Source organism: Carcharhinus amblyrhynchos, chromosome 3 (assembly GCF_965287045.1).
Source record: "Carcharhinus amblyrhynchos chromosome 3, sCarAmb.v2.hapA, whole genome shotgun sequence".
Lineage (NCBI taxonomy): Eukaryota > Metazoa > Chordata > Chondrichthyes > Carcharhiniformes > Carcharhinidae > Carcharhinus > Carcharhinus amblyrhynchos.
The window spans coordinates 75,535,174-75,559,574 of record NC_137326.1 but is presented as its reverse complement, the minus strand read 5'-3'; the positions used below and the strand labels follow the sequence as shown (position 1 = coordinate 75,559,574).

Here is a 24,401-nt window from a genome sequence, read left to right as displayed (position 1 = left end):
TTTTCACTGTCTCAGGCTCTGAGAAGCTTCAAGTTGACAATCACTGTGGATCCTCGCTATCATCCGAAGATCATTGGCAGGAAAGGTGCAGTTATTACTCAGATTCGTATGGATCATGACGTCAATGTTCAATTCCCTGACAAGAATGATGAAAATCAGGTATGGACCCCTTTTCTCTGACTCCACCCAGGCTTTGGTACAGACCACCTCTAACTCGACACAGTTTGGGTGCAGGACTGGGTCCATGTGCCTGACCCTTGGTCTATTTTCTCATCCTCCTATAGTTAAATGATAATACCAATTACAAGGATAACATCTCATGTCCCTCTGAGAAATTCCAGCACTGGGATCTGGTCACTCTCATTATGTAACCATATAAATCATCAGCAATGACCAACGAATATCCCTAATGCAACCTGATGGGATCTACTTCCTGATCTGAAACTGTGGGAAATCTTACCACCTTGGGTAAGAACAAGTATAAAGAGATGAAGACCTGAGGGGCTGTGAATATTAATATTTTAAGGGAAAACTAAATGAGAGAAGGCAAGAGGAGGATTGTGTGATGGGTAAAGTCCTATTGAGAACATAAATAGGAGCAGGCAGGCCATTTGGTCCTTTTGAGCTTGCTTTGCAATTCAGTATGATTACGGTGATCCACCCCAACTACATCAAGCAGTGACTGATATCTTTCGATTCCCTTCGTATCCAAAAAAAACCTACTATGTCAGGCTTAAATCTACTCATCGACCTGAGCACTTACAACCTTCTGCGTCGGCAACTCAACTTCCCAACCCTTTTGGTAATAATTTCTACCTGTCTCAGTCTTGAATAGTTGGCCCTTTAGCCTAGTTATGGAACCATAGCTCGGGGAAACAGCTTCCCATTTGGGCTGAATGGCCTTTGTGCTATTGCTGTTAATTCTTTGTAGTGTGAAAGGTCCATATTGGAGAGGACATGGCATCAACTCTAATTACATTATCAGGGTGGTGGACACTACAGCTTAGAGCTGCCTGATCTGGGAACACGTTGTTAACAATGATGTTGTCAAGTGAAGGGAAAAGCAATGACAGCAATTAGTGACCCTGCTAGGCAAGGCAGACATTGTCATATTATGGTGCCATGAACACCTTTTGAGTTATTGCCCTTGACCTCATCCTGCTTATGTTTTAGGATCAGATAACTATCACTGGGTATGAGAAAAATACAGAAACTGCCAAGGAAGCCATCATGAAAATAGTGTCTGAGCTCGAGGAGATGGTGTCTGAGGACATTACACTCAACCACAAAGTCCATGCCCGTATTATTGGTGCCCGTGGGAAAGCCATCCGAAAGATTATGGAGGACTTCAAGGTGAGCTGGTCTGCTGTAATGTTCTACGCATGAGACCAAAACCAAACACATGCAACTCCCCTGGACACGTGGAACGATGTGACCATTCGGTGCCTGGTACTGGAGTGTGCACTCATAAGACAGGATCTGACTGATGAGTAATGCTCCCTTTTTGTTGACATGATTAGATACTAATCCAACACTTGCTATCATGATTCATGCATGAAACTTGGGAACTTATACAGTGTCAAAGCTTCGCATCTGAAATGTGTGACTAGAGCCTAAGCAATGGCAACATATGTTTTTGACTGTTGTTTGGGGGTGGGGGGGTGGAGAGGGGAAAGGTGGTGGTGGTTTAGGGAGTTGGACAATGAGGCACAGTGCATTGGGGATGGGGTGAGGAGGTGGAAACTGGGCAAGCAGAGTTGATAGGCCAGAGTCCTTTCCTGTCTTTTTTGTTCACGTCATTTGTTTTCATTAATCAATAACTTCAGGAAAGAAAATGGAGGTATGGTGAATTATGCAAGTAATCTGCTGGTTGTTGATCTCTGAACGAGAAAGCGATGGCCTCGTGGTATGAAGTGGCTAGACTATTAATCCAGAAACTTGGCTAATATTCTGGGGACCTGGATTCAAATCCTGCCACAACAAATGGTGGAATTTGAATTCAATAATAAAATCTGGAATTGGTTTACTGATAACCAGTCGATTTGTCAGGAAAAACCCATTCACTAATGTCTAGGGAAGGCCATGCTAAATTGTCCCTTGGTGTCAGAGGGATTAGTAGAGTTAATAGCGGGGTTATGGGATAGGACCTGGATGGGATTGTTGTCGGTGCAGGCTTGGTGGGTTGAATGCCCTAATTCTGCACTGTAGGGATTCTACCAGCTGTTTTTACCTTGTGCCATCATTCCTCTTGTCATTTAATCTCTCCTGCCTTCTATTCTATCACAGACATTTCCATTTATTTGTTCCTCCCCTCCCTGGCACAGTAGTTAGTACTGCTGCCTCACTTCGCCAAGGATCTTAGTTTGATTCCAGTTTTGAGTTTGCACATTCTCCCTATGGCTGCATGGGTTTCATCCCACAGTCCAAAGATGTGCAGGCTAGGTGGATTGGCCATGCTAAATTGCCCCTTAGTGTTCCAAGATTTGTAGGTTAGGGGGATTAGCTGGGTAAAAGGTTACAGGGATACAGTCTAAGTAAGAGGCTTTGTTGGAAATGTGGTGCAGACTCGATGGGCCAAATGGCCGCCTCCTGCAGTGTAGAGATTCTATGATTTTCCCTGATTTCTGTACTTGGTATAGATCGTGTTATAACTAACATTTCCAGTTCTGACAAAGGGTCATTAAATTGAAGCATAAATTCTGTTGGTCTCCACTGACCCTGCCAGACTCCTGAGTAGATCCAGCATTTTCTGTTTTTATATAAAATGATTGCTCTTTCTGTGTTCTGTCTTTACAACTTGTGATGCACCTCACTGGGATCTTGCCCAGTATTCGTGCAGGCACTTTCCAAGTACAGATAACTTGCACGTTTTGCCTTTTCTTTTGTTGTGCTTCAGGTTGATATCCGTTTCCCTCCATCTGGGGCAGAAGATTTGGACCATGTCACGGTGACTGGTCTACCTGAGAATGTGGATGAGGCTATCGACCATCTCCTGAATCTGGAGGAGGAATATGTAAGTATCAGTTGTGTTGCTCAGCTGGCCATGTATAAATGGTACACCCAATCTAGCAGCAACCCTTCCAACTAGTTTACTGTGTTATTGAAATTGGGCTTCATCGAGGGCCTTCTGCATGCCACCACTGCTGATTTGTTGGAGATCTGATTGCCATTTAAGGCAGTACCTTCAACCATCAAAATCCCAAGCTTTGAAATTCCCTCCTTAAACCTCACCACCTCCATCTCCTTTTAAAGATGTTCATTAAAAGCTGCATATTTGTCTATGTTTTTCTCAATTGTTTATCAATTTACTTTATTTTGGTGCTTTAGGATGTTTTGCTATATTAAATGCAGATTGTTGTTAGATGTGTAGACTGGAGGTGTATGATCTCAGTGTATAAAACAAGTAACGCAAATAGCCTCAATGTGGTATCGATCACCTACAGTTGAGAGATTCAGCTGGATTACTTGTAAGCCTCTTTTATAAAGAATATAAATTAACATTACAGACAATAAATGTGTTGGATTGATAGACCTGCATTGTTATAGCACCTTTCACCACCACCTCAAGCACTTTTTACAGCTAGTGACGTACATTTATAACTATATGCTATTAAAACATTCAACACTTGAACAGAGCAAGATTTTACCCAAAAGTTGGCTTTTGCTGTTTGGAAGTTTGTGTGTGTGTGATTTCCCTGGCTTGTATTTCTTTTTCTGGTAGTTTTCTGCTAATTTGCAAATTGCTTTTTTTTTATTTGCCTTTTATTGTAAGGGAGTTGGAGTATGGAAGTCTAGCTACAACTGTATAGGGCTAGACTGTGATTGAAATAACGTGTGCAGTTCTGGTCTCTTACTTAAGGAAGGATAAACTTGCATTGAAAGCAGTTCCAAGAAGTTCACTGTTCAGCTGATTCCTGGAATGAAGGGGTTAAGGTTGTCTTACAAGGAAAAGTGTGAGGTAATTCACTTTGGCAGGAATAACAGATGTGTAGAGTATAGGGCTAATGGTAGGACTCTGAATAGTGTGGATAAACAGAGGGATCTAGGTGTATGTGTACATAGATCCCTGAAAGTTGGAAATCAAGTAGATAGGGTTGTTAGGAAGGCATATGGTGTCTTAGCGTTTATCGGTAGGGGGATTGAATTTAGGAGCCGCAGTGTCATGTTGCAACTGTACAAGACTCTGGTGCGGCCGCACTTGGAGTATTGTGTGCAGTTCTGGTCCCCGCATTATAGGAAGGATGTGGAGGCTTTGGAGAGGGTGCAGAGGAGGTTTACCAGGATGTTGCCTGGTATGGAGGGGAGGTCCTATGAGGAGAGACTGAGGGATTTGAGGTTTTTGTTGGAAAGAAGGCAGCTAAGAGGGGACCTTATTGAAACATATAAGATGATTAGAGGTTTAGATAGGGTGGACAGTGATAGCCTTTTTCCTCGGATGGAGAAAGCTAGCACGAGGGGGCATAGCTTTAAATTAAGGGGTGGTAGTTATAGGACGGATGAGAGGGGTAGGTTCTTTACCCAGAGGGTGGTGAGGGATTGGAATGCCCTGCCTGCTGCAGTTGTAAATGCACCTAGTTTGGGGGCGTTTAAGAGATCCATGGATAGGTTTATGGATGGAAAGGGTTTGGTTTAGGTTAGAGGGTCATTGCTTTTTAACTGGTTGGTGCAACATCATGGGCCAAAGGGCCTGTTCTGCGCTGTAATGTTCTATGCCCATTGAAACCTAGAATGAAAGGTATTCTTATTGAAATATAAGATCCTGAAAGGACTTGACCACCTGGATGCTGAAATGTTGCTCTGTCTTGTAGGGGCATCTAGAACTAGGAGGCACAGTTATAAAAATAAAAGGTATCCCATTTAAGACAAGGATAAGGAGGCACTTCATCTGAGTTGTTGCTCTTTAGAATTCTCTTTCATAAAGAGCAGTGAAGGCTGCAGCATTGAATGTATTCAAGGCTGAGCTGGACAAATATTTGGTTGACAAGGGAGTCAAGGTTATGGAGAACTGGCAAGAAAGAAGAGTCATATAAGCCATGATCTTGTTAAATGGGCCAAACAGTCTACTACTTGCTACTATTTCTTAGGATCTCTCTCTCTCTTCACCCCCCCCCCCCCCCCCCCCCCCTCAAGATGTCTGATGTGGTGGAAAGTGAGGCCATGCAAGCTTACATGAAGCCAGCATCACGCATGGATGAACCCAAAACCACCTCCAAGGGCTTTGTAGTGAGAGATGCTCCATGGACTAGTGGCTCAGAAAAGGTAAGGAACCTTCTCTTCGTTAAACAGAATATGTGGGTATAAAGAACTGAACCTCTTGAGGCTAAATTCTGGCAGCCCCTTTAGGGTCACTAGAATGCACAAATTTCCATTCCAGAATATATCATGATACGCTTGATCCCGAGGCGGCTCTTCTGTATATCCTGATAAGTTCACCATTGCAGTCTGTTTCTATTAATCTGGAAATGGGGCCTCAGATTGTTGGGAAATACAAACATTTTATATATTTTTTTAAAGACTAGTTTGGAACCGTTGAGATTTTTAATATCATTTTTGAAGCAACAGGAGGGTTATTGGGTTGTTGTTCAGCCCAGTTGCAATGCTTCGGTTTTTTTCCCACACTTTTGCAATTTTCTTTCTCCCCTTCCTGATCCTTGATCAGTTCTGTTGGGAGTCATGACTAGGTTTCCATCTGGCCATTCTTCATTTGGTATCTTAGTCACGCTACAGGTGATTGGCATGCTATCTCAAACTTGATATCCACATGCTCACGGGGAGCAGATGTGATGGAGTACAAACTTGGATGATTCTTTCTGTCAGCCTTCCTAAAATTCTGTGGCCCTGTGTATTCCACATAGTACAAAAACTGCAGAAGATTATTGAGTGGATATCTCCTGTCTTCAATTGGGCTCAGTTTGAAACCAGGGGCTGGAGTTTGGGTTTCAGATTTGAAATGTCAACAGTTGAGCCACTGTGTGCCTGTCCAGTCAAGGAAACCTTCTACTCTGGATTTGAGCCAGTGTTGGATTTTAAAGATCATAATTTTCTAATCATGCATTCATGTTTTAGTCTGCTTTGGGAAAATTTCTGTGAATTGCTCAATGACTTGAACTCTTTATCTCCTCAGGCACCAGATATGAGTAGCTCTGAAGATTTCCCAAGTTTTGGTGCTCCAGTTGCTCCAAAGACTTCACCATGGGGACCGAAAAGATTCTGAGCTAGAAGAAGCTCTTATTTTCTGTGCCCCTTTACTCGCTCCCCCAAAACCTACACGTACCTTCCTCCCTCCTCCTCCCTCCTCCCTACCACACAACCCCCCCCCCCCCCCCCCCCCCCCAACCATACTGCTGGGTTGTCAAGATGTGCTTCCTGTTTGATTCCAATTCAGCAGCCTAGCAAGTAATTAGCATAGCAAAAATTACTTCCTGTGTCACAATCGTTTCCAAAAACACAACCGCCGTGATTGAAGGCCATACTCGTGAGCCTCACTCTATAACCACGCAACTGCGTGTGCTAAACCCCACGGCATTCCACGTACCTTGATAAACACAACTCTGTTTGAAGAGAGCTTGGCTTTGAATCGATTGCTGACCTGTTCAATGCAATGGCCCAAATTGCGACGTTTATCCAAACTCCTCGCTGGGCACACAACTTGGTCCACGGTTTATTTCAGTTGAGTCAACATTTGCAGGATTTTGAAGCAAAGATCGAATGAGATTGTGGCTCCTGATTTCCCCACCCCTCCCCGGAGCCAGCATCCTTTTACCTGCCTTTGCAGTTTTCCTGGTTGAGTGCAATTGTTTTACCCCTCCAACTGCCACTTGCCATAGAGCTCGAGTCCATTTTAACACCCACCCATGGAACTTGGCCATGAATCCTACTGGTAATCCCAGTCAAGTTATAATACACAGAGCTAATGTAGACTTGACCTCATTTAAATTAAAACATGAATCATATGCTCCTCCCAATCGAGCAGACTAGTAGGCCTTTGTTCCAGGGTCACTCAACATTCACAGCCTCTGTTGCTTTGTCCTATCCTCTGAGATAGGCCCTTGTGCATACACTGATATTGCTTTGTCCAAAAATGAGGCAGTGAACAAACCTTTGAGTATAGAATACAAGTGGAGCTCTACTTAACAGGGTCAACAACAAATGAGCACTGAGGGGGTTATTTTTTTAAATGCTAAAACAAGCCAAATGGATTCTCTTAAACTGTCCCACAGCCAAAGACTTATTGGCTGACTTGCTGTTTGCAAACGGCACAAAGCCAGGGCAGTGACTGATGAACTATCATGAAGGGTGAGGCCTCAAAACATGCAGCCTGCTCCTATTGCAAAGATCTCTGAAGTGGTGAGTTTATTCCTTCCCTGATTTCTCTTTCATAATGCAGATTTTCTTCAATTTGGGGAAATTTTGGTTCCATTTGAGGAAACCACCCCTCCCCATCCCCAAGACAAATTAGAATGACATTATTGTTTACCCTGGACTTAGTGTTTCTGTGCACAGAAAAGGCACTCAATTATCAGTTTTGTGCATGTCTGTGTGTGTGTGTATATATATTACATACATTTCACGTGCATGATAATGACTTTCAGCTTTTTCAGTGTATCAATTCCAAAGAGCTTGGGCAAAGCTAACTTGTAGAATGTGTGCATTCTAATGTTAGAATGTACAGCACACCACTTGTACTTTGATGTAAACAGTACCTTGAAGGTGAAAAATAATTTTTTTCCTGTTTTAAATTGGAATTTATTTTCTCATGAAAGCGAGAATGCCCATGTGGAACAGCAAGAAGACAGTTCTTTGACCAACACTACAGCTTCTGAGCCAATTCACTCAAGGCTGGTAAATCTAATTAGCCACATTTTGCCTCCAAATAAATCATGCACATGGGTAATCCACACTCCATTTGGCTAACTCTTGCACAGAATACCCAAAGGCTTGGAAGGGGAGAGGAGAATGTGAAGTGCATCTCCTCTTTATAACTTGCATCACCACTCTTTTCCACCACCACCACCTCCCCACCACCCCCACCCCCACCCCCACCAAAATAATGCTGCTTGCAGTGACCAGGTCCTCACTACCTTCATGGATTTGAGTTGAGGGTGTTGGTGGGCACAGTTCATCATCCTTCTGCGTTGGGTAGATTTGAAAAATGACTTACTGAAAACTTAACTAAAACACTAATCTATTGAAAATTGAGATGATCTGTTGTAATTTTCACTTTTGTCACTGACTCCCCATAATCTCACTTCACTGTGAAAGCAACTTTTGCCTCAGGACCTGCAGTCCAGTGAGTTGAAGCCATTTTAGTTTCAGACTTCTGCTTCCAAGTTATTTTCAAGTGTATTTTCTGTCAAGCTAATGGCAGGCCCCGCCACTTTGCTGTGAATTTTTCTTGATCCTTAACCATTGGTTCCCTCTAAAATCAGAACAAGTTATCTTTTCTAGTTTTGCTGATTTCCTAATCAATTGAAAGTTACCTAGTTTGTTGAGCATTCCCGTCGTGTGTAAACCAGAAGGAAAAAAAACTGGGCCTTTTTTTTTATTCCTTCACCCCCATAAAAGAACTTGTTTGATTTGACTCAAACCTGTTTGACAGCCAGTATCAGGCTGTGTTCCTACAATTCACCTGGAGGTGTTGCAGTAATTATGTGGTTTCTGAACGAGTAACTGTGCTAGATTAGTGGCCCCTTCATGTGTAGGGACGTACTGCCTCTCAGAACCTGGCTATCTCTTAGTTATGGTAGTTTCTTGCTGGCACTTTAAACTGAGGTGTGGCTACACTTGTGTGCTTGCATGTGCACAGCTGTGAGTTTGCACCTTGCAGATTTAAACAAAATTTGTAGATCTCAGTTTAATAATACTTTGATTTACCCAGGGTAAAAATTGGCTTTTCTTTTGAAACAACTTGCTAATCTTCTCAGGGCGTCAGTGTGCAATTCCCTTCTCTGGTGCAGGCTGAGAATGCTAGCTGAAGGCTGACTCTCCCCTAAATGTTGGGAGCAAAGTAGCAATAATGTACCAAGATCACCAGGGTGCATGTTTGGTACTAAGTTCTCCAGCAGAACACAGCTCGGCCAGTGTTGCTGGTCTGATGGCACACTTTAGGTTCAGCTTACTTTCAAAGTGGATGTTCATGCATTAGGTACCATGGCCGCCTTGTGTCCTTTTGTTCAAACCATCAATGTTCCAATGCCATTTTCCTTGTCTGCTATTGACCCCTGCCCTGTTGACATAATGAAGGATTTGAGAAACAGGCCTATTTTCACTGCTCACACCTGTTCAAGTCTTCCATGTTGATGCAATACAAAGAACAAGCAGTTTCCATGTAAGACCCATTGGCCTTAATTCTGAATGGAGATATGCAAATGTATAGGAGATATGGATGACACTGGAATTTTATAAATCCAAAATAAAAAAATTGAATAACTAGTATTTCGAGACTGTGTGCACCTGTGTTTTGTAACGGCTAGCTACTATAATGCATGAAATTATCATTTGCCCAATTTACTGGTGTGATCTTGGCGTTCACATGGATAAAACAAATGGTATCCATCTGTGTCGACCTTGGTAACCAGATAGCATATGTCTGAACAAGTAATGTTGTCTTTCAAGCTGATAATAGAGTTTAATTGGAATTATGGAATGAGAAGGCCACTGGCCTGTTGTGTCATGCCACCTCACTAGGTGCTCTCCCCTGTCTTTTCCTTGTGACCCTGAAATTTCTTTCTCTTCAGATAATTATCTGTTTGCCTTTTGATTTGAATTTGCTTTCACCATGCTCTTGGTTAGTGCATTCTAGATCCTACCTATTCGCTGTGTTTTAAAAGAAAATTTTTAAGTCCCCTCTGGTTCCTTTCTCAGTCGCTTTAAATCTGTCCCTTGTCCTTGACCCTTCTATCAATGGAAACAGTTTCTCTCTTTATTCTGTCCAGCACTCTCATGCTTTTTGAGTACCTTAAACCAATCTCTTTTCAATCTTTCGAAGAACAGTCCCAGCTTTTCCAATCTGTGTAACTGGAGTCCTTGTTTGCTGAAAATGTTTCAGTAAATCACTAAATCAGTATTTTATGAAAGTTTATTCTAAGTTCCACACTTTTTTGTACTCTGCCTCCATTTATAAAGTCCAGGATCCCACATTCTTTTGATTTCTCAACCTTCCAACGCTGTGTTCATCTACCCCAATGTCTCTTCCCTATACCACTTTAGAATTATATCCTTTGTTTTATATTACCTTTTCTTTCTTCCAAAATGAATCACTTCACACTTTTCTGCATTGTTTCATTTGTCACATTGTGGCTGTAGAAGCATCAGAATCATAGAACCAGGGAATAGGCCATTCAGCCCTTGAACCTGTTTCTGTTGTTCAGTTAGATCATGGTTGACATGTATTTCAACTTGTTCCTTTGTGCCACAAAATCTTTGGTCAACAGTGATTCTATACTATCAGCTAAATGCATATTCTGTTAATAGATAGCTTAGGCGCACTGTTGTCATCCCTAGCTGAGATTTGTTGGCTATTTTCCACACCATCTGTCATAAAATCAAAGAAACAGTGGCAGGAATAGGCCACCTGACTCAAATCTGCTCTGCCATTCAATAAGATTTTAGCATTTCTGATTATGGCCTTAAACTGCATTTTTAAACCACCGCGCCCCCCCCCCCCCCCCCCACCAACAATAAATTGGCTTCCTTGTAGATCAAAAATAGAATTCTATCTTGAATATAGTCAATGATCTAGTCTCCACTGCTTTTCGTAAAAGACAATTCTAATGACTCAGGGGAGGAAGGATTTTTTCTCTCAGATGGTGTTAAAAATAAGGGGTCCTTATTTTGAAATTCACTCCGCTGTCCCCCACAAAGAGAAACATCCTCCTGATGAGTATTTATACTCCATTCATTCCTTCCTAAATTACTTGTACTTGCATGTTAACTTTGATCAATATACAAGTATCTGAGCTTTCTGTAGTGCCTCTGTTTAAATAATCTGCTTCTCTACTCTTCTGCCAAAACACTCTCCCATGATATATATCTGCCAAACATTTGTCCACATTATTGACCTATCTAAAGTTCTTTGCAGACTCTTTGTATCCTCCTCATAACCTGTTTCCTATCTTTCTTTGTATCATCAGCAAATTTGGCTGCTGTCGAATCAGTCAGTCTTTTCCTGGTCATGAATATAGATAGTAAATAGTTGAACCCCAGATGTTGATTCCTGTAGCACTCCACTGGTTACTTTTGCCAAATTTGAAGGACTAATTTTCCAACTCTTTGCTGTTATCCAATACTTCATTCATTGTAACATAACACCAACACCATGAACTCTTGTGCAGTAGCCTTTTTTATGTGGCACCTTATTAAATGTCTTGGAGACTTACTGGTTGCATCCTAAAATAACTATTGTCAAGCACAACTCTGCCTAATTTTATTATGATTTTCTAAATGTCCTGCTACTGCCTTAATATTTGACAGTAGCATTTTGCTAATGGCAGATGTTAGACTAACTTGCTTATGGATTCCTGTTTTATCTGCCTCCTTTCTAAAGTAGGTATTAGCTTTTCAGTTTTCCAATCTGCTGAGACCTTTCCAGGAGTAAGAAGTGGCTACCACCTTTCCAGGAGTAAGAAGTGGCTACCACCTTTCCAGGAGTAAGAAGTGGCTACCACCTTTCCAGGAGTAAGAAGTGGCTACCACCTTTCCAGGAGTAAGAAGTGGCTACCACCTTTCCAGGAGTAAGAAGTGGCTACCACCTTTCCAGGAGTAAGAAGTGGCTACCACCTTTCCAGGAGTAAGAAGTGGCTACCACCTTTCCAGGAGTAAGAAGTGGCTACCACCTTTCCAGGAGTAAGAAGTGGCTACCACCTTTCCAGGAGTAAGAAGTGGCTACCACCTTTCCAGGAGTAAGAAGTGGCTACCACCTTTCCAGGAGTAAGAAGTGGCTACCACCTTTCCAGGAGTAAGAAGTGGCTACCACCTTTCCAGGAGTAAGAAGTGGCTACCACCTTTCCAGGATCAAGAAGTGGCTACCACCTTTCCAGGATCAAGAAGTGGCTACCACCTTTCCAGGATCAAGAAGTGGCTACCACCTTTCCAGGATCAAGAAGTGGCTACCACCTTTCCAGGATCAAGAAGTGGCTACCACCTTTCCAGGATCAAGAAGTGGCTACCACCTTTCCAGGATCAAGAAGTGGCTACCACCTTTCCAGGATCAAGAAGTGGCTACCACCTTTCCAGGATCAAGAAGTGGCTACCACCTTTCCAGGATCCAGAGAATTCTGGAAGGTTACAACGAATGTATCCAATGTCTCTAAGCACTACTTTTAAGACCCTAGGCCATCTAGCCCATGTGCCTTGTCAGCCTTTAGTGACTAGTTTTCCTATACTATTATTCCAGTGACTGTTTGTTTGAAGTTCCCCTCCCCTCATGCTTGAAACACTTTGTCTTCTACTGAGAAGACAGAAAATACTTGTTCAAAAGTCTTTGCCATTTCTTTGTTTCGCATTTATTAATTCCCCAGTCCAATGCTCACTTTGCTACTTTTTCTTGTATATTTGCAGCTTTTACAGCATTTTATATTTTTATACTCCAATTTCTCCCTCTTTTTAGTTATTCGTTGTGGGTTTCTAAAATTTTGCAACTCTTCTGGCTAATCATTCATCATTGCAGCATTGTATGTCTTTTAATTTGATACCATTCTTAGCTTCTTTAGTTAGCCATAGACATTGCATCCTTCTCATTGTTTTTTTTCTCAGTGGAATATATTATGAAATATCTTTTGCTTCTCTTCATCCTGCCTTTTAACCTATTTTTCAATTCATTAACTCCATCTTCATACCCTTTGTAATTGTAAATTCAAGAAGGCACCCCACAACCGTTACCTTGGGAGCAATTAGGAATGCATAATAAATGCTGGTCTGTAGTACCCCCATAAGGCCTTTATTTAAACTCCATAAACTCAGTCCAGACCCAAATTTCTCAAACCTTACACATGTGTTCACTCTTACCTAGAGGATCCTTTTTACTATTGTGAGTTCTAAAATAGCCTTTTCTTTAGCTGGTTCTTTTGTACATATGTATTAAGAAATTAAATTAATAGATTACTTTAGTTCTTTATTTAAAGTGATTCACCTTCGATGTGCAAACTTCCCAGGCTTTCATGGCTACTGTCTAATGCCAGCTGTGTCCCCCCCTACCCCTGGCCAAAAGCATGTGGCATGCACATACACACTCTTTTTATCCCTTCCTTTACCCCTCCCACCATCGCCCCTTTTCCCTGGGTGTTTTGACAAAATCTGCTAATGTGTTGTGGATGGAAGTAGTAGTGGGTGCCAATTCCCAACCAAGTCTGCAGAATGGTCAAAAAACTGGGCAAGGTAATTCAGGGGGGCACTAACTCAAGACTATGCAACAATTATTCAAATGTGAAATTTAAACAAAGTGATATCACCATAACTATGCTGCTTGATACACTCCTCCACTAATTTAATCAATTGTAATGCACAAGACTTAAAGGCCATGGGTGGGGCTATTCCTGCCCTGCATACACTTTGCCTCTGCCTCTGGTTGCTCCCATAAAGTAGTTCAGGGTTCTGCCTGGGGTGATTAGTGAGTGTGGCACTAACTATTCCACAGACAACTTGAATCCTTGTGTGTTATCTTCAGAGAAGAGGGGCATCACCGTGCTTAGTCGTCCTCACAATGTTACCATTCCCTGAGGCATATCATGCCTTATATACAGGCTCTTGAGGTCAAACTTTCGATAAGCTACAACAACTGAGGTGTGATTCGAACATACAGCTCACAATCAAAAGCTCAGAACACTTGCCTTGAATCAGAAGGGTATGGGTTCACTCCAGAGACCTTTACACAAAAACTAAACTGACACTGTTGGAGGTGCTGCTCTTCTGTTGGGAGGTTAAACCAAAGCCCTGTCTGCTCCTTTAAGAGCAATTTAGAAGATCCCATGCTATTTGAAGAACAGATAAGTTCTCATTTATTGCTGTTGTAGCATCATGTGCTGAATAGCTACTCTGATTCTAAAATGTTAGAAAGTTAAATCCTTTTTCCCCCAAAGTGCATTCTTAGTTTGTAAGCCTGCCTTGCCTTGATTTGTATGTCAAGGAAGGTTTCCAACCTGTACAAGACTTTCTTGCCAGTAGCTCCCTTGCTGATAATTCTTGTACAGCTGTGACTTTCGATACTACATAGAACACTACAGCATGAACAGGCCCTTCGGCCCACAAGTTGCATTGATCATATCCCTACCTACCAGGCCTATCTATAAACCCTCAATCCCATGCTGTTGCTGTTTGGACGACTCGCTATTCGTAGGACAAGAGCCGCCATCTGTTGTAACACTTTTTCCATTGGCTGAAGAGGTCAGCTGGGCTGAAATATGAATCACGACAACTGCTAGCATTTCTCCCTCAAATGTTTTGGGCTGCTTTACATTTTGACACTAACAGGAAAGGATGTCACTCCAAAAACAAAGGTTTGTTTTGCAGTAATTCATGAAATAATCTAGATATTATTTATTGTGCCTTGGACTTTGAAGTACAAAGAAAATTATAGCACAGGATTATGCCTTCAGTCCTCCTGCACTGACCATATCCTTATTTCTCATCCTATTTGTGTGTTTCTCCAGGGTACCCCCTTCAAAGCCACTATTATATCTGCTTCGACTACCTTCCCTGGTAGCAGGTTCTAGGCACCCACCACCCTATGTTTTTTAAAAAAACTTGCCGCATACATCTCCTTTTAAACCTTACCCCTCGCACCTTAAAAATATGCCCTCTAATAGTTGACTGTTCCATCCTGGGAAAAAGCTTCTGACTATCCACTCTGTCCATGCCTTTCATAATCTTGTAGACTTATTTCAGGTCACCCTTCAACCTCCACCATTCCAGTGAGAACAAACCAAGTTTCTCCAACCTCTCCTGGCTAATATGCCCTCCATACTAGGCAATAGCCTGGTATATCTTTTCTGTACCCTCAAGTCTCCGTATCCTTGTAGTGTGGTGACCATAATTGAACACTATATTCCAAGTGCGGATTAAGTTCTATAAAGCTGCAACATGACTTGCCAATTTTTAAACTCAATACCCCAGTTGATGAAGGCAAGCATGCCATATGCCTTCTTGACTACTTCACCTGTGTTGCCACTTTCAGTGACCTGTACACCCAGATTCGTTTGCCTATCATACTCCTAAGGGTTCTGCCATTTACTGTATTTCCTGTCTGTGTTAGACCTTCCAAAATGCATTGCCTCGCATTGTCCAGATTAAACTCCATCTGACATCTGTCTGCCCAAGTCTCCAACTGATATATGTCCTGTTGTATCCTCTGATGGTCTTCATCGCTATCTGCAAATCCACCAACCTTAGTGTCTTTGCGAACTTACTAATCAAACCAGTTATGTTTTCCGCAAAGGTCCCAGCACTGATCCCTAACGAACACCACTTGTCACAGCCTCCATTCAGAATTGCACCCTTCCACTGCTACTTTGTCTTCTATGACGAAGAGTAGCAGCCCCTTGAAACTGGATGTCTTGTTATGATGTCAAAGGTGGTAAAATTGCCATTGATCCTCCGTAGTATGTTCAGCATATACTTGCACACTGGCTGCATTGATTCCTCCATGGCTGTCTGAAGTCACATTGTGGTACAACAGTTGAATGCACTTGGGAACTGGGGGAAGAACCATAAAGCACAACTGTAGTGAATTTGGGCCAATTGATTTTGGAATGGAAAATTAGCTTTCACCCCATTTTTGACCAAAAGAGTTGCATTTCCTGATGTACATTTTACTGTGGAAAATATGAAAATTACTTGGGTAAGCAGGTAGGTTTTTGGATGCTGATAATTTGTTCCCTCCCCCGCCTACCCCCCAAAAGATGGGTCGCTAGTTTAAATCAGCATTTGGAAGATACCATTGTATTAAATTTATAGTGTAACCAGTTAAATGTCAGAAAATAATTAGATAATCAGTGATTTTGTTTCAAAATTGAAAAATAAACAAAGGTAAAGATGGTAAGACAAGTGATGTGTTGCAGCTATAGCATGTGGGTGCTAATGAAGGCCAGTGTGATCTATTAAGTATGGAGCAGCATGGTAGCACAGTGGTTAGCATTGCTGTTTCACAGCTCCAAGGACCTGGATTCGATTCCCTGCTTGGGTCACTCTGTGTGGAGTTTGCACGTTGTCCTCGTGTCTGTGTGGGTTTCCTCTTGGTCCGATTTCCTCCCACAGTCCAAAGATGTGCGGGTTAGGTTGATTGGCCATGCTAAAATTGCCCCTTAGTGTCTTGAGATGCATAGGTTAGAGGGATTAGCAGGTAATTGGGTGGTTGGGGGGGGTAGGGCCTAGCTGGGATTGTAGTCAGTGCAGACTCAATGGGCCAAATGGCTTCACTCTGCACTGTAGGGTTTCTATGGTTCTATGATCTGCAGCTTGAGGAACATTGTTCTGAGTGAGTCGGAGTTCATGTTTCAGACACTGCAATCAGGATGACCACCTTTTGGGAGTGGACATGTTAAAGGGGTACTTTGCCAAAAGAGTGGATGAAAGGGATGTTGGTGAGGCTGGAGAGTTGGTCTCACTAACATGCTTTTCATCCACCCAAGGGGTTGGCTGTAACACACTCGCACTGTTTCGCCACCAACCCCCGCCCCCACCCCCACCCCCGGCCCCATGTTTGGCTCTCAAGTTGTCCAAGCTTCCCATACAAGTACACCACAGGTCTATCTGGACTTTCCCACCCCCATCAACTCTGTACCCTACTTCTGAAATCTCCCAGGATTGCAGTTAATTGCCCCCCAAATTGCAAAATGCTTCTGCATCTGTTTTATTAAATTTTGGAAGAATCTGTACAAATTTAAACATTGTTGCAGTGGGTCCTGATGTGGAAGTGAGCCTTTCCTTTAGTATCTCTTTTTAACTGCCAGCAATTGAAGCCAGAATTCTGTCTCTCTCCCCCTTCCTTTGCTAACTTTTCCATTTCCTTTTTTCTTTCTCCCTTTTTGTTTTATTTGAAACACTTTCACTTTTTCCTTTTCCTCTTTCATTTCCTTTCCATTTCACAAATCTATTTCTTTGAAGCATTCTCACTCTTTTCCATTTCATATTTTCTCATTTGCAGTTTGATTCAGTTCAGTTGTCTCACGTTTTGGAGAACTTAAATCTCTCTGGTATACTTGCAATTCCAAATGATTAACTATACTTCAATTATGTCAGCTTTCTTTACATCTATGGGTAATTTTGACTTCAATTTGTCTGCCAGTTTCACTAATTTTGCTTAAGCTATATTTTTCAAACCTTTCATGGTTTATATCATCTTCTCTCAAACAATTTGAATAATTGCCAAAGCCATTTTGCAGTCAGCCACTTTAATACTCTACCTGGTTCAATGCTCTCCTCACTCTCATTATGTTTCAAATCATGAATTCCAATACAAACAAGGATAATGCTTTTAATATACTGCAAAGAGCACAGTTGATGTTAAATGCGAGGATATTCCAAAACCCAGAACAGAATTTCAGAATGCCTGCCCAACTGTATTTCTGCAGTTTGTTATGACATGAGAAAGGATGAGGGGATCTGTGAAGGATGTCCCACATGCTTTTGGGATGACTTTGAACAAAATAAATGCTTAATTTACTTTGTTTTACTGTTTAATAAAAATACAGTTAACTACATCAATTGCAGTCCACAATTTCTCTTATTTACCTAATCTCAGTTCAACCTCCCAAAACAACATGCCAGAGGTTTTAAAAATATAAACAAAATCCAGCAATAGTCACCACACTAGGCATCTATGTCTTTGTGTTGCTTCTGCGTTGGAACACTAGTTTCTCAAAACAGGCTTTCTTCAGACATAATGTGGTTGGGATTAAATACAGCATCCTGCTGTGTGAGCTGGAATCTCAGAGCATCTCTCTCCATTCTGTTTGGTCTTCCCTTATCTGAATAACCTTCTCAAATATTGTCCACAATTTTATTATATTTATATTCCAAAAGTTGAGTTCATGTGAAATCCTACATTATTACCAAACTTGTCTTAGGTAAGCACATTTTCCTAGTGGTACTTTGCTCACCAGTATATCAAAGCCCTAGTTCTATCAGCTTAGACAATATGTTTATTTTCCATCTTAACAATAATAGTTATTTTCTCCCTTAAGCCTATTTTTCCATTTTATCACAAAGTCTTAACACTTCGCATTATCAGTTGCACTAGAACATGATTCGGGTAACTTGTTTATTAACCTGATCTGGTGTTTGGCTGATAAATGACCCAATAGTTGAATCAGATTCTTATCTGTCAAGTGTGTGAATAAACTGCCTTTATTGTGACCTCAAGCCTTTGTGACTTTCTGTCCATTTAAATAAATGGTTGTAAAACCAGATACTATCACCCAGTGACTTTGCAGCTTCACTCCATTAGTATCTACTGAGGTAAAGTAAGCTCTGTCATTGACATAATATATCATTACAGCACAGAACCTAGAAGATCCTAGGCTCAAGCTCCATTTTGATCTCAGCCAAGATAGATGGGTAGAAATTGTTAGCTTTCGAGCTCAAGCACGTTTCAATCAGCCAAATGTTCCTGATCAGCATCGACAGTTAGTCTAATCACTTGGAGAATCATGTAGGAACTACATTAGGATTGAGCTTGTATGTGTGCCTTCTGCAGCTGAATAGTTGGGCTCACTCATGATAAGTAGCCACTGGGGTGAGTTGGCTTGAATTATATTCCAGCAAGTACCAGCTTCTTCAAGATAGGAAGAAGATCAAAGAGACACAACAGCTTCAATGTACCAATTGGTCACCAATATTCCCTGTCTTATTTAAATAGACTACTCCCAGTAGAGGAGCATGTGTGATTGGGAATAGCCTTGAAATCCTGGAAAAATTAAGATTGGTAGAACCTCTATCATATTTGCATTTGTTTCCTTCTGGACAGTTGGATCACTTGAAAGGCTGGATGGGAATTTCTGTGGTAAAAGACAAGAGAGGGAGCTTAGAGAAATTCAGCAACACAGTGCCATCCTGAAAGTAGTGGGGTTGATGGGGGAATTGACTGGTAGAAAGAGGGAAGGGGACCAGGTGCGATCACAGCAGAAGCTTTGTGCTTGAGCTGACAGATGAGCGTTGCCACTCCTTTTGACCCATAAGTAGTGCTAGAAAAAGCACATAAATGGCCTGCACCTGTCTCCCTTTATTTGTCAGGTTGTCTGGCAAACCTTTACAAGAGGTGTTAAAATCAAACCACCGCCAAAATATCTGGGAAGAAGCCTCATGTAAATATAATTATAGACCCACTGAATGGACCTGTGTTTAAAACAATGTAGCAGGCAGATAGAAGCCAGGTTTTGGATAGATGATTTGACATTTATTTCTCCAGCCTTCCCCAACCAACCACATGTGGGGGTTTGGGAAGGTTTACATTTTCCTCTTCAAATTTTTGACTGGAATTGTTCAGCCACACCCCTGGGGTGGCTTTTCCCACAGCAGAGGCAGCTCACCGTTTGGGGGGGATCTTCTAGTCCCACCAAAGTCTACGGTATTGGCTCGCTCATCCTGTTGCCTGCAGAGCAGATTCACTTTGGTGGGACTGGAAGATCCTGTCAGCAGGGAGAGCTGGAAAATTTCACCCATTGTGTCTCTTTAGTGTGAAGTGAGTGAATACTTCCTGCTAGACTCAGATCTGATTTGTAACATTGTTGTACAACTGTAGGCTGGTGAGCGATGAACATGAGCAGGAGATGTCAGGGTTCAAGTGGTCTATCTTCTGGAATGGGAGGCAGATTTTGTTGATCTACAGCAACTTTAGTTTCTGACAGCACTGGACTGGGAAATCCATTTGAGCTTTCAGCTTGTTCCAGAAGAACCTGAAAAGCAACATTGGAAAAGAAACAGTCAGAGTTTCCTACAGGCAGAGCTACTTGTGGGTGCAGGGGGCGGGGAGGGTGGGTGGGGTTGCCGTTTGCAGCATATGTGTAGTGCATATACTCTGTGTAATATGTTTGTTGATACTATATGAATTCAAAGATGATCACAAATCCTATGGATTCTCCTAGATGTATTGCGCCTTTCTTTTGTTCCTGAGCTCCAATTGTTGCCTATGCTATGCTATGCTCAGATTAATGCGGAGATGCTGGCGTTGAACTGGGGTAAACACAGTAAGAAGTCTCACAACACTCAGTTGAAATCCAACAGGTTTATTTGGTAGCACAAGTTACTAGATTTTGGAGTGCTGCCACTTCATCAGATGAGTGGGAGTTCTATTACAAACAGGGCATATAAAGACATAAACTCAATTTACAAGATAATGGTTGGAATGCGAGTCTTTACAGGTAATCAAGTCTTAAAAGTACAGACAATGTAAGTGGACAGAGGATTAAGCGCAGATTAAAGGGATGTGAATTATCTCCAGCCAGGACAGTTAATGAGCTTTTGCAAACCCAGGCAAGTCACGGGGGTTACAGATAGTGTGACATGAACCCAAGATCCTGGTTGAGGCCATTCTCATGTGCGGAACTTGGCTATCAGTCTCTGCTCAGTGACTCTGTGTTGTGTGTCGTAAAGGCTGCCTTGGAGAATGCTTACCCACAGATCAGAGGCTGAATGCCTGTGACTGCTGAAGTGTTCCCCGACAGGAAGAGAACAGTCTTGCCTGATGCTTGTTGAGCAGTGTTCATTCATCCGTTGTCATAGCATCTGCATGGTCTCCCCAACGTACCATGCTTTGGGACATCCTTTCCTGCAGCATATCAGATAGACAACGCTGGCTGTGTTGCAAGTGTATGTACTGTGTACCTAGTGGATGGTGGTCTCACGTGAGATGATGGCATCCACGTTGATGATCTGACACATCTTGCAGAAGTTGCTGTGGCAGGATTATGTGGTGTCGTGGTTACTGTTCTCCTGTTCTCCTGAAGGCTGGGTAGTTTGCTGTGACAATGGTCTGTTTGAGGTTGTGGGGTTTGAAGGCAAGAAGTGGGGGTGTGGGGATGGCCTTGGCGAGATGTTCGTCTTCATCAATGACATGTTGAAGACTCTGGAGAAGACGCCGTAGCTTCTCTGCTCTGGGGAAGTACTGGACAACAAAGGGTACTCTGTCTGCCGTGTCCCGTGTTTGTATTCTGAGGAGGCCAGTGCGGTTTTTTGCTGTGGTGCATCAGAACTGTCAATCAATGAGTTGAAAGCCACCTGCTGCTCTTATGAGGGCATTTTTCAGCATCTGGAGGTGTCTGTTGCAATCTTTGTCATCTGAGCAGATCCTGTGTGTACGGAAGGCTTGTCCATAGGGGTTGGCTTCTTTAACGTGTTTAGGGTGGAAGCTGGAGAAATGGGGTATCATGTGGTTATCCGTGGGCTTGTGGTACAATGAAATGCTGAGGTGACCATCCTTGATGAAGATGCGTGTGTCCAAAAATGCAACTGATTCTGGAGAGTAATCCATGGTGGGAAGGAACTTGTTGATGTCATCATATAGTTGCTGAATCGCTGAGCAGAAACTGATAGGCAAGTTCTGCACACATGAGGATGGCCTCAACCGGGATCTTGGGTTCATGTCACTCTATCTATAACCCCATGACTTGCCTGGGCTTGCAAGATCTCGCTTACTGTCCTGGCTGGACGCAATACCTGTGCTTAACCCTCTCTCCACTCACATTGTTTGTCTGTACCTTTAAGACTTGATTACCTGTAAAGTCTCACATTCCAACCATTATTTTGTAAATTGAGTTTGTGTCTTTTTAATGTCCTGTTTGTGAACAGAACTCCCACTCACCTGATGAAGGAGCAGCGCTCTGAAAGCTAGTGGCTTCTGCTATCAAATAAACATGTTGGGCTTTAACCTGGTGTTCTGAGTCTTCTTACTATGCTCAGATTACCAGCTTTACTTAGATGCATTGTTGGAGAGAATCATAAACCAGTTAAGCCTGTCATCAGTATTAGGGAAAGTGCCGGAAACAATGTGATTAAGCAGAGCCAACAAGATTTCAATGAAAAGGAAAAAGTGTTCGCAATATTTGTTTTACAGTTTGTGTTAATTGTGTAATAAGCAGCATAGATATAAGAGAAGCAATGGATATAGTATATTTAGATTTTCAGAAGGCATTTAAGAAGGTGACACATAAGAGTATGATAGACTTTAAAAGGTTTCATAGAATTGGAGGTAATATATTAAAGTGGATTGAAGATTGGTTAATGGACAGACCAAGAGAGTCAGAATAAATGGATCACTTTCAGAGTGGCATGTTGTACCTAGTGGGATGCATTAGGGATCAATGCTGGAAGCACAGTTAATTCCAATTAATATTGATGACTTAGATGAGGGGATCAAGTATAATGTATCCAAGGTTGTTGATAATACAAAACTAGTCAGGGAAGCAAGTTATGAGGAGGATAGCTGCCAAGGCAAATGGGGTTAGAGGAGTGGGCAAGAAAATAAGAGACTATAATTTTGAAAAACTTTGATAGGAAGAGAAAAGCAGGACTTTTTTAAAAGGTGATTAATTGGTAAATGTTGGGTTCAGAAGGATTTATGTGCCCCTGTAAACAAATCGCAGAAGGTCAACATTCAAGCACAGAAAGCAATGAGGAAGGTAAACGGGATGTTAGCCTTTATTGTAAAGGAGCTCTAGTATGAGAGTAATGAAGTCTGGCTGCAATTGCATAGAATTTTGGTGAGATCACACACAGTTTATTATGTACGGTTTTGGTCTCCATATTACTACCGGAAGGACGTGAAGACTCTGGAGAGAGTGCAGAGGAGGTTTACTAGGATGTTGCCTGGTATGGAAGGACTGGAAAGATTGAGCAAATTGGGGCTGTTTTCCCTTGAAAGACGGCGACTGAGGGGGGATCTAATAGAGGTATATAAGATTATGAAGGGTATAGATAAACGGTGGTAAGCCATTTCCTATGTTAGAGACACACAGTACGAGGGGCCACGGGCTTAGGGTGAGGGGGGGGAGAGGTATAACACGGATATTAGAGGGAGGTTTTTCACACAGAGGGTAGTGGGGGTATGGAATGCTCTGCCAAGTAAAGTGGTGGAGGCAGGCACGCTGGAGTTGTTTAAGAGTAACTTAGGCACATGAGTGGGTTGGAGATGGGAGGATATAGGAGATTGTTTTAAATAAGGTTCACTAGCATTGGGACGTCCCTGGTAATGTGAAAGGATGTGGTATGATATTAATGTTTTTCTCTTTTAATTCACAGGTTTTAAGTCGGTCCGCCTTGTTGTCCAACGAGGGGCATACACGCGACGGGTCGTACTAGGGCTGCTCTTGAATGTTCGAGAGTGGCCTAGTGCTTCATGTCGTTAGTCTGTGCTTAAACTGGACCAGATGCTGGGCAACATGACAGCTCAGTGACTATCACTGTTTGCTGTGCAGACACATGGATTTGGGCCAGTGTCTGTGGGAGTTTGCGCATTCTCCCCGTGCTTGTGTGGGTTTTCTCCGGGTGCTCCGGTTTCCTCCCACACCCCAAAGATATGCTATTAGGCTGACTGGAGGTAATAAATTGTCCCTAAATTAGTTTCCCTCAATGTGGATTGCCATAAACAATAGATAAGGGTCATGGGTGGAGGGGGGACTGGTAATGTTAAAATGGTGGCGCAGGCTTGTTGGGCTGAAGGGCCTGTTTTTGTTCTTTGTATAGCTAAAGAAGGATATACTTGCCTCAGAGGGGATTTAACATAGATTCACTAGATTGCTGGGATGAGAGGTCAGTTTGATGCGGAGTGATCAAGTGGAATGGGTTTACATTCTCTGGACTTTAGACAAATGAGAGGTGATCTCACTGAAATGTGTAAAATGTATTCGGGGGCTTGACAGCATTGGTGCTGAGAGGCTGTTTTCCCCGAGAGTTTAAAATTAGGGATCATGGCTTCAGAATGAGGGGTTAGTCATTTGGGACTGAGGTGAGGAGAAATCTCTTCACTTGGAGCATTGTGAATCTTTGGAATTCTCCACTTACAGCTGCGGCTGCTCAGTCATTGAGTCGATTCAAGGTCGAGATCAATAGACTTTTGGGCTTGAAGGAAATCAAGGGATGTTGCAGTAGAGTGTGAAAGATCAGCCATGACCTTATTAATGGTGGAGCAGGCCCAAGGGGCTCACTTACTACATCTTCTCTTCCACTAGAAATTTTATGCAGCGTGTCAAGATTCAATTTATACAGCCTAGGAGGGATTTCAAATCTTCATCTTGGGATGATACAACTAAATTAAATATAAACCATAAGAAATCAATGTAAGTTTTTGGGAATGTCAAGAAGAACTTGGCCCACCAAAGAATAGATCAAAAATAAATACTGAAAATGGTGGAAAGACTCAGCAGGTCTGACAGCATCTGTAGAGAGAGAAACAGAGTTAATGTTTCGAGTCTGTA

General features: G+C 42.3%; 2 protein-coding genes across 4 annotated transcripts in view; one reads left to right on the top strand and one right to left on the bottom strand.

The window, feature by feature from the left end:
* The window catches only part of hdlbpa (high density lipoprotein binding protein a), an 80,663-nt gene extending 71,228 nt beyond the window's left edge, over positions 1-9,435 (top strand). For both annotated transcript variants that reach the window (XM_080185332.1, XM_080185331.1), the window contains exons 24-28: positions 16-159; positions 1,174-1,353; positions 2,897-3,013; positions 5,131-5,259; positions 6,125-9,435. In XM_080185332.1, coding sequence (XP_080041458.1) covers positions 16-159; positions 1,174-1,353; positions 2,897-3,013; positions 5,131-5,259; positions 6,125-6,214 — 660 coding nt within the window. In that variant the 3' untranslated portion in view covers positions 6,215-9,435. The remainder of the gene's footprint in view (positions 1-15; positions 160-1,173; positions 1,354-2,896; positions 3,014-5,130; positions 5,260-6,124) is intronic.
* A 9,155-nt stretch (positions 9,436-18,590) lies between these two features.
* LOC145340863 (anoctamin-7-like) overlaps positions 18,591-24,401 on the bottom strand; it is a 136,245-nt gene continuing 130,434 nt past the window's right edge. For both annotated transcript variants that reach the window (XM_080185329.1, XM_080185330.1), the window contains one exon: positions 18,591-19,886. In XM_080185329.1, coding sequence (XP_080041455.1) covers positions 19,764-19,886 — 123 coding nt within the window. In that variant the 3' untranslated portion in view covers positions 18,591-19,763. The remainder of the gene's footprint in view (positions 19,887-24,401) is intronic.